We start from the raw sequence: 15,403 nt of genomic DNA, 5'->3' as shown, positions 1-15,403 counted from the left end.
ATGTTCTTTTTCATGCTTGGGAAGAGTCGCAGGGTATCTCGACTGCTTCCAAATTACGTGGCCCTTCTACAAATTCTTCTTCTTATACTATCTCTCCTCATCATCACGACTCCTCTTTGGCGACAGTTTCTCAGGATTCCTGGATTTCTTGGATATCCTCTTCTATAATTCGGGGTGGATCATGGATCTCGCACCTGGATTTTCTGCGCCGCTTAACAGTTCAACCTCTTAGGATCTCTTTCTGGTAACAGACTGGATTTTTGGATGTTGGATAGTTGACTCACACTGGCCTTCGGGTAAAGTTGGGGTATGCGATTCTGTAATAGTTTAGTTTTTCTTTGCTTTAATTTATTTTAGTTTAGATTTCTTTACTTGTATGAGTCGTGAAGCTACTCTTTTTTATTTTTTATTAGTTTATTTTCTTATTTTTGTAATATTGTTCGATGTTATTTTTGAAGTTCTAAATATAAATAAAAGATAAAGTCGTAAGACTGTTTGCACAGGAAAAGGATAAAACTACCACCATCGATTCGTCTCAGTGAGACGATTCTAACAAGCTATGATACATCTTTGTACGATTATTAGATGCCAAGTTATTTAATATATTCTTTATATAACTGTGATTATAAACGGTTCTTTTTAATATAAGATTTTTAAAGATAGGTGTGATAGTGACTATAGATAGATTGTGACTATATAGGATAGATTTTAATAATAAAGTGTTTTGAACATTCAACTGGTGTGACTATATAGTAGAATGTGACTATAACGGAAGTGACTATAGAGGGAGTTGACTGTATTTAGATTATTAAAGAGTATTCAAATGAATCTGTTAAAATATTCAGATAATTTTCAATTTATCACTACAGATATTCAAATTGTATTTATTAGACAGATCAGATTGATAAATAATACATCAGGAAATTTGTTTAGGCGTAATTTAGTGTAATATTTCGAAGGTGGTGTAAAATTTCGAAATATTACACTAAAAACGTAATATTACAAAAGTTTACGCTCTTAAATTTGAATAATTATAGTAATTTAAGAATATCTCGCTATCTACTGATCCAATCAAGACGATCTATAGCTCATTGGAATCAGCTCATCAAGACGAATCGAATGGTAGTAAAATCGTATCTTTACGTTCGATAGATGATTTTCTATTAATTTAAAACTTTACTGCATACTATAGAGCGTTCTATCAACTGTAGAAATGCGATTTTACTACCATTCGATCCGTCTTGATGAGCTGATTCCAATGAGCTATAGATCGTCTTGATTGGATCAGTAGATAGCGAGATATTCTTAAATTACTATAATTATTCAAATTTAAGAGCGTAAACTTTTGTAATATTACGTTTTTAGTGTAATATTTCGAAATTTTACACCACCTTCGAAATATTACACTAAATTACGCCTAAACAAATTTCCTGATGTAGATATTAAACAGATTAGATTGATGAATAACAGATTATCTGCAGGTTGAACACTATATAAGTGCATTCTTTATAAATGCACATACTATATAAATTTTCTTTTAAGTGCATGATGAACTTGGTTCTAATTTATAAGAGCTTTTATTATTCCTATAAAAAGTTTTTATACTTAAAATATACTTAAAATTTTATTAAAATATACTTAAAATAAGTATTAATTTTAATTTATAATATACTTATAATATGCTTAAAGTTATACTTTTAATATACTTGATTTTTGCCCAAGTATTTAAATTATACTTAAAATATATTTAAACTAGAATTTAAGTACAATATAATTGTATTTTTTACATGTTTAAAATATTCTTAAAATGTGCTTTAAGTATATTTTAAATATATAAAAAATAATAGCTAGTTTAGTTCTTCTACTTTATCTAGTAAATAGTAGAAAAAATCCAGTGAGAACATTAAAATAAAAGCTAAAAGCTAACAGTTATATATACTGAAAAAAAAAAATTTTACAATTATGACTAAATATGAATCTGTTTTAAAAGACAATATCTATAAAATAATCATATATAACTGAATCTCCTCTTTATTTAGTTCTAATTTAATATTCTGAATTATCTTAAAGAATAAGATCATATGATCACGATAAAATTAAAATTATAAAAGAAATATATTATATTTACTGTATTGATTGACTTTAATCAAATAGTCTTAAAATATTAGAATAATGAAGTATAGATTGTTCTATTAAGAGGAACACCAGTATGATAATTTTCAGCAATCTGAAATTTGAAGTAACATAAAGAATGCAAGAAATTTAGGCTGTTTTAATGAATATTTCCAAATTTGTGGTGATAAATGTATTTATCATGCTGATAATTCAGCCCAATTATTGCTTACATTAATGGAATGTAAAGCATTTAAAATTGTTTAAAACAAAATGCACTATAAATTAATCACATATTACAATTTCTATTAGATAGACTTAAATAAGATTACAAATATTTATATAAATTTAATAATATATAAAAGTGGTATTTTATGCTGGTTTTGAATAAATCTAAAAATAGACCACTAAAGGAGGATTTCAACTATAAGCAGAACTAAAGTGATAATCTGAATATTATGCATAAGGTTTTAGGTAATAAAAAGCAGAAAGGAAAGTCTTTGGAAAACTGAAAATGGATAAAAAATAAAAAGACTTTAACAATATAAATAAACTTACAGTTTTAACTGAGATTCATTTCTTATTAAAAAGACTTATATACTAATAGGTAAAGCTCTGAACGGTTCAGTTCAGTTCCATTTTTCGATTCTTTTCTGATTGGTCAGAATCCGTTTTGCGCAATAACTCGCCATCCAATGATCCTAGAAACCCGATCTATAGCTCGTTGAAATCGTCTCGTCGAGACGGTTCGAATGGTACCAAAATCATCTTTCTAGCATCAATAGATGGCGAGTTATTTTTTGAAAAATTGGCAAAATTAACTCGCCATCTATCGATGCTAGAACGATAATTTTGGTACCATTCGAACCGTCTCGACGAGACGATTCCAACGAGCTATAGATCGGGTTTCTACGATCACTGGATGGCGAGTTATTGCGCAAAATGGATTCTGACCAATCAAAAAAGAACCAAAAAATAGAACCAAACCGAACCGTTCGGAGCTTTACTAATAGGATAATTGTACAAGCTTGGCTAATTATAGACAGAGCAAATAGAATATTATAGTGGTTACTTTATACTTAAAATATATATATATTTTTTTTATTTTTATAATTTTTACCCTAGCTTTTTTTTTATTATTACTCTTTTTTTAAATTTGGGTTTCATGTTGCAGTTATAGTGAGTCTTTTGAGTATTTACAGGTGTAAACTGGAAGAAAGGAATTCCTCTAAAAAAGGTTATTTCAAACAATACTTACTTTTCTAACTAGAGTTTTCAACTGATATAGGATCTTGAACTCTTGATTGATGATAGGAGGTTTAATGCTTAATAAATTAGATTAGAATTTACTAGTTTTTTTATATATGAATAACTGGTTTTATGTTTATTTTTTCAAATAAAGTATTAAATATGCTGCTGCTAACTTTTTTAAAAAAAATAAAAAGCTAATATTAGTAAAGTTTAATGCTATTATTTTTTTTAATTTAATATATTATTAATATGTAGAAAATCCTAGTGTTTTTTTTTTTAATATTAAATATTTTTTGAAAATTCCTATTGTATTTATAATTTTTTACCCAAAAAATTACTTGATGTAAAACATTATACCATATTTTATTAAAATTAAGTACTTTTATTTTGCAAAAATTTTAAGCAAAAAGTCTGAAGTAATGTATTAGTAATATATATAACTTTGCATAATTTGAAAAGTTTAGGAAATGCTTATTTTTAAGATTTCATATAAGAATTAGAAACAAAAATAAGGATATAATAATTTCCATAATTTTGGAATCCAACATTCCTATGCAATATTAGAATTAGTAATCAAGATTAATAAATATATTATTTATCTTCCTTTTGAATTAATATAATTTATTTTAAATTGAAGATAGTTAATGAATTTTTATACATTTTGGATTCCATTTACTAATAAGGTATAATAGTAATTCGCATGAATTGCAATTAAGGATTTTCATAAATCAACCAGGTGAATTAAGAAATTTGTACCAAATACCGTATTTGATTGATATTAAGAACTCCACCTTCACATATAAGCACCTTTTGATGATATCTCAGTCGATATTAATTTAAAAATTATAAATTTTGTACCTTTAAATTCGTCAAATTCAATTAACTAAATTTTATTTTTTTATAATCATTAGATCACGAGATATATTCAAATACGGTATTAAAAATAATATTTAGTTTTTACTTATAAAAAAAAGTTCAAATTGACAAATAATTTTATTAGGTTTCATTTCTTAAGAAAAGTAGCAAATTAATCAAAATAAGAACATATAAACTATATTAAATATTTCTTCTCGACATAATAAATATTGAAGGTCCTTATGATCACAAACGATCAACGTTTCCTAAATCACGACAAGCTTCTTGAACACGTTTAGTCATAGTTTTTTCAGCTTCACGAATAAAAACACGAGGATCATAATATTTTTTGTTTGGTTTATCTTCACCTTCAGGATTGCCAACTTGAGATTGGAGATAACCTTTTTTACCCTCATAATAATTTTTAATACCTTCCCAATAAGCCCATTGAGTATCAGTATCAACATTCATTTTGATAACACCATAACTAACAGCTTCTTTAATTTCATCTTTAACAGAACCGCTACCACCATGAAAAACAAACCAAATAGGTTTATCGGTTTTACTACTGAGTTGTTTTTTAACATACTCTTGATGCTTTTTAAGTAAATGAGGAGAAAGTTTAACATTTCCAGGCTTATAAACTCCATGAACATTGCCAAATGCAGCAGCAATAGTAAACATATCAGAAACTTTACTCAATTCACGATAAACATCCCAAATGTCTTCAGGTTGTGTATATAATGATGCATTATCAACTCCCGTATTATCAACACCATCTTCTTCTCCTCCTGTAATACCAATTTCCATTTCTAATAATAGATTGATTTTTGACATACGTTCAAGATATTTTTTACAGATTGCGATATTATCATCTTTCGGCTCTTCCGAAAGATCCAACATATGCGAACTGAAAAGTGGTTCTCCATGTTTTTTAAAATATTCTTCATCGGCTTCTAGCATTCCGTCAAACCAAGGTAAAAGTTTCTTGGCACAATGATCAGAATGCAGGATAACTGGGCTATGATCGTATCAAAAAAAAACAAAAATAGATACATAAATAAGTAAATAAAATAAAATGAATTTATTTCATAAAAGAAATTAGAATTTTTTACTAACTTACATCCCGTACTCTTTTGCGACAAGTCTAACGTGATGGGCAGCGGCAACAGCTCCGATAATACTAGCTCGTTGTCCGTCGTTACTTAAACCTTTACCAGCATAATAAGCCGAACCACCTTGAGAAAGTTGGATAATAAGTGGTGCTTTGATATCACGAGCAGCTTCCAAAGCTGCATTAACTGTTGAAGAAGAAGTACAATTCACTGCTGGAATAGCAAAACCTTTATCGCTAGCGTAATTTAACAATTTACGAACATTTTCTCCAGTGACAACACCAGTTGGAATACCAAGTTCTTTACAAGCCATTATTAAAGTATTCACAAAAAAAAAAAAATGGTTTTGTAAACGAAGGATTTCCGTATTTTTATAGTTAATTAAATTCTCACGCCATTCATAATCTGATGTGATTAAAGATAAAAAATTTTTTCTGATCACTAAAAATTTCGTCGCACAATCGATAATGATGAATTCAATTTTATCTAAAATGATGTGCATTATCACATGATTCTCTAATTTCACTATACACAAACGCAAGGACAAATTTATCCTGAACCGGGGTCCAGGTTCTTTATCCTAAACCCCCTATATAAATAAGTTGGACTTCTTATACGATCACGTGCTATTTCTTATACGATCAAATTATGCAACAATATGCACCCCTTTTTATGGCAAAAATTACCTTCTTGACCCTCCTTGTATTACTTTCTTGACCCGGTCAAAATATGCATGATTATGTATGACAAAAATGTTCCTTTCTTGACCTGAAACGCGATATGCGATAAACAAAAAAAGAAATATTTTATTCTTTAACAAAAATAATGTTCTTTAATACTTTTTTATTTCTACAATATTGATAAAATAATTTTATTTTATTTACAAAAGATAGCCGATAAATAGATTACATTTAAGAGAATTAGGTAATAAATACTAAACTACAACCCGCATAAAAATAAGTATTAAAATAAAAAAAAAATAATAAATTATTTTGTCATTAATCATTAATGATAAAAAAATAAATTATTCTTTTTGACATTAAATATTGATCTCCTTAAGAAAAATAACAACGCGTTAATGTTTTTTTGCAGGTCAAGAAAAGAACATTTTTGTCATACATAATCATGCATATTTTGATCAAGTCAAGAAAGTAATACGAGGAGGGTCAAGAACGTAATTTTTGCCTTTTTATGTATCTTTCTTGGACCATCAGATGCTATTTTCTTGTACGATCAGATATGCAAAAATTACCTTCTTGTCCCGCCGGCGATAATTGATAGTGATAAACAAAAAAGAAATATTTTGAAAATAACTTGTTAAAATCAAATTTTGTTCTCTTATCTGTTAATATTTATCTATTTTTTACAATTTTATCAAGTTTTACAATATATAATAATGTTTTGATATAAAATATTAAAAAAAAAATAAGTACTGTATTATTTTTTCATTAAGTATTATATTAATGTCTTGCAAAAAAATTCTTTTTGTGTCTATACTCTACTCTTGTAAAAGAAAAAAAATAATGAAATAACAACGCGTTAATGCTTTTATTTTCAGGTCAAGAAAAGAATATGTTTGTCATACAATATCTGAAGTCCAAGAAAGATACAAGGGGTGCATTTCAATTTGTCGGTGATGCTGAACGGTTAGAAAATAAAAAATTTGGATAAATTGAATCCTGTACTATCAAATAATTCGAGATGTGATTTTTATCTAATAAAACTTTTTTTTAATTTTTTTTTGAATAAATATTGAATAACTTAACTATGTGATTATATCTATTAAAAATGATGTTCCAAATACAATAAAATGATTGAAAATATTACAAATACATATTCTCGCTTTTTTTAAACAATAATTTAACTAAAATTTTTTAAATAAATTAATATATATAAATAGTTTGAGAATTTTTTGTTTTTGGTTTTTTTTAAGTTAAAAAAGGGTAATTTTATTCATTTTAATAATTATAATTATACTCGGATTCCTCGTCCAGGTGATGACGTGGTTCTTTGCTGTTTTCGACTTTTATCAAAATAATAATTTAGAAGGTTTTGTTGAGCTGCGTTTAAACTACCAAGATACTGGAATAATGTATTATCGTCCCCAATTACTGAATAAATTGCAACAAGTGCATCGACTACCGATTTTCGAATTTCGGGTTTTGGATCGCTGAACCCCTATAACATTTAATGAAAGTAAAATTTGAATATTATGACATGAAAAAAATTCAAGTACAATATACGTCAACTTACTTTGATAGTTAGTGGCACAATACTTCCAACTTGTCTTTCCAACGATTTTTTATCAAATCTTTTTACCAATTTTGATAAAACTACAAAAGCAGATCCTTTCATGCTTGCCTTTGATCCTAATTGTGGAGAGCTACTACTCGGTAACGACGAACTTCCGAATGTATTAAAAAAATTTGATTCCATTATATCAATTAATGCGTAAAGTCCGACATTAGCATCTACTATCTGGATATAATTATCTAAAATATCATCGGCCTGTCCGCATACCTGTAGATAAAAAAAAAAGATTAATAAACAAATATTGCAAATGTTATTTCTATTGTGATTCGTATAATAAAAATAATGTACCGCTGGATCAGCCCGACATTCTAATAAGACTCTTAATATATCTCTTTCTTGACTTCTGGTATAATCTGATTGATTATTAATTAATTGTCCAAGTAAAATTACTGCACCCTCCTTTAATTCATTATTTGGCTATAAAAATTAAAATAAATAAATATCGCAGAAAATTAATTACTAAACAAAATAAACAAATGATTAATTAAATACCTGTTCTAAATCACTCAGGAAACCCATTAATGCATTGATTAGCTCGACAAATCTATCTCCACTCTCCCATATATCCTCCGCCAATTCCTTATTTGATAACGGCGTCTCTTTGGATATTATAATTAGCTTGCGAAATAAATGGACGTCAGTATCGTGATCATGTAAGCGAGCCAATAATGTCGCAAGCAATAAACGTCTCTCTTGAGCAGCACCAGGAAGTGGTGACCCAGGATTAAAACCTGCCAAAACAAAATTCGTAATGAAAATAAGTCAAATTTGATACAGAGATTAATTCATGAATTAAAAAAAAGTGTATACTAACGTTGAGCTCTTCTTAAAGCTCTGTCTCGTGCACCAAATATTGAAGAATTACCACTATCCACAGAAGATGCGGGTGATGCAGGTGATGGTACTTCAACTACTGCAGAAATATTGTTTATGGGCATATTAGTAGGTGATGATTCTTTTGGAACAGATATAGTATTTTTCGGGGAAACAACTGATACATCAGTTGCTGAAATTTCTTCTATTATTTCTGAATCTGTATTTTGTAATACTGTCTCTGAAGGTTGTTCCATAACCGTTTCTGAAACATTTGACAGTTTTGGTGATGTAGCTAATGTATCGTGTGAATCAATTATTGGAGAAGTGGGAGGTGATGTTTGAAGTGAATCATCATCAAGGGACTTGGATTTTTCTTCAATATGCGTCGGTTCTGGAGTTTCAACTTCTTGTATTGGTGCTAATTTTGCATCTACTCCATTATTATCGGTTTTGAATCGTTCTTCGGGATTCAAATATAATGGATTTATATTACCACCATTCAATGTATTCGCTAGTTGAGCCCACGTATCTTCGGTAATGAAGATACTCGTTGGTCGACTTATTGTCATGTCAACAAAATTATCCGGAACATTTTCCTAATATGAATTGTTCTTAATAATAAATATTAAATGCGAATAAGACAAAATTGAGTAACAAATGCTTTACCTCATGTATACTATCTTCCTCTCTATCCAGTTTTTCTACAAGTTCCTTTAGATTTTCTAGCTCGGGATCCTTATCATCAAACTCTTGATAATCATGTGGTAATGGTGGTAACGATACAATACGACCTGCTGGTTTATTCATTTGGTCTCTTTCTTTGATATTTAATTTCTCAGATTGATTTAGATCAAACTCGCTTATAGTATCTTCATCTTCTTCATGGCCTTCACTTGGTCTATCTGTATTTTCAGTCCAATCACTATCTCTTGACCTACGTCTACCTTTATTTATCAATTCAGAACCTCGTTCAGGTGTCTTGCCATTGTCACGATAAATATTTCTTTCATCCCAGTCATTTCTACGTGGGTCCTTCTGCGATGCCTTTAAACTTCTCTCATCCCACTCATTCTCCTTCGAAATTCTGGGGGATGGCCTCGTATTTTTACCTTCCAAACTTTCCCTAGACTCTTTCGGCCGAAGTCTATTCATTCTATCGTCCCATTCATGATCTCTCCTTGGAGAAGGTTGACTGGATTTTTCATCCCAGTCACTTTCTCTTATGTCTCTCGGTAATGATCGAACGCTTCTTTCTTCCCAATCATTATCTCTTAAATCTCTTTCTCTTCCAGAAGATCGACTACTAACTTCGTCCCAATCGTTCTCTCTCAGATCTCGTTCTCTCGGTATAAGTCGATCAGCTTTATCATCCCAATCAGTTGATTTTGAGCTTCTAAGCGAACGTTTTCCATTTAATCTTTCATCTGAATCGCTTTGGTTAGAGCCCCTAGGGAAAGGACGTCTATCTCTTCCATCCCATTCTTCTTCGCGTAAATCTCTTAGGAATCGTTGATTCCTACCATCTAATTCATGTTCCCTTAATTCTCTGGGTGCCCTCCTGTCCTTTTCATCGTATTCGTATTCTCTACGTCTATCTCTTTCACTCCAACTATTTTCCTTATGAGGGGTTTTTTCTCTAAACATTCGACTTTTTTCATCCTTTGCTGGTCGTCTACCTCTCTCATTCAATTCAAATTCTCTTCGCCTATCTTCATATCTATCATCTTTTTCATATACATCAGACATATGCCTTTCCCTTTCATCCCAATTACCACTGTCTCTATACATTCGCCTTTCATATTCACTCTCTCTCGTTGGAGTTTTTGTCCTCCTTATTCTGTCAATATCTCTTGCATGTGGATCAGGCCACTGAGGTTCAGCAGTTTTTGGTCGGTTTCTTCGTGCCCATTCTTGTTCTTTCGAAATTTCTTTTTGATTTCGTAAGTCATCTCTTTGCATTAAATGTGGTGCTCTTTGATTTTCCATCCAATCATTAATATTGTCTTTTATGTTATTTTTACGGGTATCTTGAGGTGGAAATTTATTTGACGACTGGAGCTGCAATGGAGGAGGCCTCTGGGCATATAAATGTGATTGCATTTCTCTCTCATATTCACGCTCACGTAACTCATATTCGTGTTGCTGTTGCAATTCGATTTCACGCTGTTGTTGTAATTGTTGTAATTCTGCTTCACGTTGCTGCTGTATTTCAAGCTCTCGTTGTTGTTGAAGTTCAAACTCACGTTGTTGTTGAGCTTCAAATTCGCGTTGTTTTTGAATTTCTAATTGCTGTAGTTCAAATTCGCGTTGTTTTTGAATTTCTAATTGCTGTAGTTCAAATTCGCGCTGTTTTTGAATTTCTAATTGCTGTAGTTCAAATTCGCGTTGCCGTTGCTGCAATTCCAGCTCTCGCTGTTGCTGTAATTCCAATTCGCGCTGTCGCTGCAATTCAAGATCACGTTGTCTTTGTAATTCTCGCTCCTTTTGCTTTTGTAATTCGAGCTCTTGTCTTTGCTGTTGTAATTCACGCAATCGCTGTTGCTGTAATTCACGTTCACGTTGTTGTTGCAATTCTCGTTCTTTTTGCAACTGTATTTCACGCTCACGTTGTTCTTGTAGTTCACGTTCACGTTGTAATTGTGCCTCACGATCGCGTTGCTTTTTCAGTTCTCTTTCACGTTGTTGTCTTTCTAATTGCTCTTTCCGTTCTGCAATCACTTGCTCCTCATACATACGCCTTTCTAACTGCTGTTGTTCCCATTCTCGTTCTTGTTCTTCCTTAAGCTTTGCTTCTTCCTCAGCTAAAACTTCTTCTTCAGCTTCATCTAATTCTTCCTCCCATCCAACCATATTACCTACTAAATCTACTATTTTGTTATCGAAAGTAAATAAGATCGTTTCAAATGAATCGGGATTTAATTTATGTAAATTTACCAATAACGTGCTGAGAGGCTGATAATTCTCCGATGTCTCCTTGGTATTATTTGCTAGTGGAATAATTCGGTTGGTAAGAAGTTTATATTTTTCAGAGTCCCCTAAATATCCAGTAAGCTCTTGCTCATTTTCAACAATCGATAATTTTGGTTCGATTATTTCATTTAACCATAATAGAAGTCCGTTCAAAATTTTACGTTTTTGTGGCAATGTAAATACAGGTCCCGCAGACGCTTTTTTTGGCGTCAATACAGGATTTAGTAATGATAAACATTTATTTAGACCTCCAAGAGCATACTCGCTTCCGATAGAATTCTTCACTCCAGGAAAAAGATTTTGAATTAAAATCGATTGTTCCGATTTACTATCGTCATTAACAATTAATAAAAGCTTTGGTATTAAATTTTCAAGACGAATAACTCTTGCCAATTCAGGAATAACACTAGGATCCAAAAAAGTTTCGATAACTTTAAGATTTGGATCATGTAACATATTTAGCAATACTGGAGACAATTCTTCATCAGATTTTTTGAAATCGTTTGTTGGAGATGGTTCTAATGATCTTTTTACTACTGATTGGGCCACATTAAATAATCCTTCAAGTCGAATATTCCAATCACTATGTTCTAATTGTTCAATAATTGTCAGCTCTCTGGGTTGCATTTGTGGGGGATTAGGCGAACCTTTTTTGCTTTGTGAAGAACTTGAAGGCTTCATAGATGATTTTGTAGGTGAATTGTTGATTGTCGAAATATTGTTTGCGGATTTACTTCTCATTGAAGGTGGTGCAGGAGATTTTGAACGCAATGCTACTTGTGGCTTTGCAGACTTTTGAGGTTCTTTTACGTTTCTTGGTGAATCATTTAGCATTTGATTGTCATTCGCAATACTATCCGATTGTGGAATACTAAGTCGTCTTGATTTACCCATACTTGAAGATCTACCTCTTGGAGCGGGTGTTATTGATCGTCTTGGTGGTGATGATGTTATCGTTGGTGAGGATGTTATTGAAATATTTCTTGATCGATCGCGTTCTACCTTTTTTTTTACTGCAGGTTCCAAATTTTTCAAAATCCTACACATATTTTAGCCAGATTAAACTTTTATTTTGTGTTCAAAACTACAATGAAAACGCGTTGTAACAAAACGACATACTTTTCTCCTCTATCTGGCCAGACTTCATAAAATGTCCAAAAAACTTCACGACATCCTTCTCTTACTTTGGGTGCAGCATCAGTTAAGCCCTTTCGAACACATTTTTCTAGTGATTCTACACCACCGGATCGCTCCATTGCATCTCTTCGATCAACATGTGCTTGAATAACTGTTTTCACAAATCCGATAGCATGAGTTCGTAATTGAGTATTCTTATCTTCCATTGCATGCCAAATTTGAGTTACAAGTCTAGCATGATATGAACAATGTTGCAATAATGCGTTCGCAGAGTTGGCAGCAGCTCTTGCTACCATTTTTTTTGTTGACGAAACCATTCTAATTAAACTTGCAAGTAAATTATCAGTAAAAGGGTCCATTGCTGTTTTAAGGTGTGATACCAAATCTTTAATTAATCCACTTGTAGCTAATGTAAGTGTTGTTCGTAAACTTGCAAGCTAGCGATCGTTTGTCACCCCACAAGTTGAATGATAAAGCGATTTTTTTAAAAAAAAAATTAAAATAAATTTTGACTATCTCATAAAAACGCTATTTTTTATTTTTTAAAAAAAAAAATCAAAATATTTAAACATACTGATGAAAGAATGCCATCCATAATTAATTTCAACCCATTTATAAATATATCCGGATATTGTGATGCTTCTCCTCTTGTCAAAGATCTTAGTCTGTTAATCCCTTTCTCACGAATTAACCAATTTTGTTCAGATTCTTTTCCTGAGAATGTTGGCAATAAGTTTTGAAACTCTTTTTCCAGTTCTCTTGCACTTTCGACCTATAAGAACGGGAAATAATAATCGGTGAAATATGTATGATTAGCGAGGTTAGATGTAATATTTTACTTACATGTATTAATCCAACTTCACTATCAGCAGAACTAGGAGGTCTAATAGCATGTTCCATAGGTTTCGGTATTTCTTCATTCTGAGTACCACCACTCATATAATCTTCCTCAGTGGGCTCTGTTACATTATCAGGATAAACATCAACGTCACTTATCTCAACATTAGAACCCATTTTTGATAATATGTATTCTACTATTGCGGGACGAACTGATTGTTTCTCAAGTTCGCGCTTAAGATCTGACTTTGCATGTGTCGCTGCACCACTGAAATTATTAATTGCATAAATATTCATTAAACTTTGTATGATTTAAAAAGATCAGCAGAATATCACCTCACCTGAAAAGTAAAACTATTCTGTCTTTTGCAGTTTCTCTCACTTGTTCATGAGGGTCTTCCAATAATTTTACCATATACGGTAACCATTGTTTTATAGAAAAATCTGAGCGTCTCCTAGTAGATGTCACTATCCATTGTAAAATCTGAAATTATGACAAACATGTAAGAATGTGTATTGACATTTAAAATATTAGAATAATATTTAAAATTTTCACCTGTTCGCGAACTCTCCATTGTTTATGTCCGTAAGCTGTCTCTTTAATTATAGTCGCTAATGGTCCTGTAATTGCATTACCACCATTCGTCGTGGCCGTCTCCCACATAGTCAATAAAACATTTGACGCTGCGTCTCTTGCTTTGTCTCTATTATCTCCTAGTTTATCTATAACTGCCGCTGCTAAAGCTATAACAACACCCTTAAGAAATGTAGGGTGTGTTTCAGATATTAAAGATATAAATGGATTCAGACAAATCAGTGCTGCATATGAAACTTGCTGTTGGGAGCCCTTGAGAGCATCTTTCAAAGCTGGTACGAGCTGATTAATTTCTTGTGGCTAAATAAAAAAAGGTTATAATTAGCATTGATTAAAAAATAATTGAATATTACTATTTCACCTCGAAACTTAAATTTCAATTTTTGGTTATTTTAATCGATCAAAATTAAGTTTTTTTTATTGTAATTTACTAACCTCCAGTGGAGTCTCCTCTAATAATTCATCTTCTAAATTTGTAATCGCTTCAATTTTTTTGTCCGTGTCTTTTTATATAAAATTAGTTTTTTTTGGAATATAATAACCAAAATTAAATATGTAACAGTATTTATTATCAGTTTTTTTTGCGACAGTAAGTTAAAAACAAACAAAACTTGATACATAAATAATAAAGACATACTATTCCCCTTTAATGCGAGAAGCACCTTCTCGACAACTTCGGTCATTGGTCCAAATCTGATAGTTTACGTGAGTATTTCTATTATGTAATATTTTTGCTCAAGGTTCCCATTCATATACTATAAAATTATATTTATTATTTTTTTTCCCTTTATTAAATCGTCTAGTAAAGATTTTTTTTGTTTACGGCAAAGAAGTGAAAAAAAGTCAAGAGTCAGGTGATAATCCTATGCTGTTACTAAATTTTAATTAGAATTATAATAAAACTGCGGGTTTATCATCATTTTCTGAGCGCGTGAGCGCGTGAAAAATTTATAAAAAGCAAAGTGACTTTTCAAAGAAAACAATGTGATCAAAGGAAGTTTTGGCTGCAGGAAAATAAAAATGTAACCATTCGCGAAAAAGAAAGTTCCACATTATTTAGTACTGTTATAGTTAGTTTCACACAAGTGTACATATTAAATAGAGCATCGCATTTAATAATTCTTTGGTTGCCCAAACAAATTGTCAAAATAGTTTAGCTTGAATTTTAAGACTATTATTTTAATGTAATAGTCTCTTGATATTTCAAAGATATTACTGCTTTAAAATTATTTATGTTATTTATGTGTAACATTCCATCTTGCAATAAAATAATATTATTATCTAGATTTACTATTATAAAAGTTTAACAAGCATATTAATTAATTAATTACCTTCAAAGTATTTTAATTTTATAATTTCTAAATACTTTGATATTATTAAAAAGTTTTCGAATACAAATTTT

General features: G+C 30.7%; 2 protein-coding genes across 2 annotated transcripts; both read right to left on the bottom strand.

The window, feature by feature from the left end:
* Positions 1-3,969: 3,969 nt before the first annotated feature.
* On the bottom strand, positions 3,970-5,735 carry OCT59_011091 (Fructose-bisphosphate aldolase 1). The gene is made up of 2 exons (XM_025319820.2): positions 5,342-5,735; positions 3,970-5,239 (listed from the first exon to the last, which is right to left on the bottom strand). The coding sequence occupies exons 1-2, from the start codon at positions 5,644-5,646 to the stop codon at positions 4,465-4,467; spliced, it is 1,080 nt and encodes a 359-aa protein (XP_025172808.1). The 5' UTR covers positions 5,647-5,735; the 3' UTR covers positions 3,970-4,464.
* A 1,021-nt stretch (positions 5,736-6,756) lies between these two features.
* On the bottom strand, positions 6,757-14,982 carry OCT59_011090 (uncharacterized protein). Its single transcript, XM_025327119.2, has 13 exons — positions 14,639-14,982; positions 14,437-14,504; positions 13,963-14,301; positions 13,748-13,890; positions 13,413-13,674; positions 13,144-13,341; positions 12,552-13,006; positions 9,129-12,471; positions 8,461-9,058; positions 8,139-8,377; positions 7,935-8,063; positions 7,587-7,853; positions 6,757-7,511 (listed from the first exon to the last, which is right to left on the bottom strand). Exons 1-13 carry the CDS (start codon positions 14,682-14,684, stop codon positions 7,305-7,307), a joined length of 6,294 nt encoding a protein of 2,097 aa, XP_025172809.1. The 5' UTR covers positions 14,685-14,982; the 3' UTR covers positions 6,757-7,304.
* Positions 14,983-15,403: the final 421 nt, after the last annotated feature.

Source organism: Rhizophagus irregularis, chromosome 19, assembly GCF_026210795.1.
Source record: "Rhizophagus irregularis chromosome 19, complete sequence".
NCBI lineage: Eukaryota > Fungi > Glomeromycota > Glomeromycetes > Glomerales > Glomeraceae > Rhizophagus > Rhizophagus irregularis.
Note: the sequence above shows the minus strand (reverse complement) of the source record. Positions and strands in the feature narration are given on the sequence as shown.

Excerpts from the sequence above, each read along its gene's own strand:
- OCT59_011091 (XM_025319820.2), bottom strand. The coding sequence starts at position 5,646 with ATGGCTTGTAAAGAACTTGGTATTCCAACTGGTGTTGTCACTGGAGAA. Across the intron at positions 5,240-5,341 it reads GTCGCAAAAGAGTACGGGAT|CCCAGTTATCCTGCATTCTG; the intron begins GTAAGTTAGTAA and ends ATACGATCATAG.
- OCT59_011090 (XM_025327119.2), bottom strand. The coding sequence starts at position 14,684 with ATGACCGAAGTTGTCGAGAAGGTGCTTCTCGCATTAAAGGGGAATA. Across the intron at positions 13,007-13,143 it reads TGGATGGCATTCTTTCATCA|CTTGCAAGTTTACGAACAAC; the intron begins GTATGTTTAAAT and ends AACGATCGCTAG. Across the intron at positions 9,059-9,128 it reads AGGAAGATAGTATACATGAG|GAAAATGTTCCGGATAATTT; the intron begins GTAAAGCATTTG and ends AATTCATATTAG.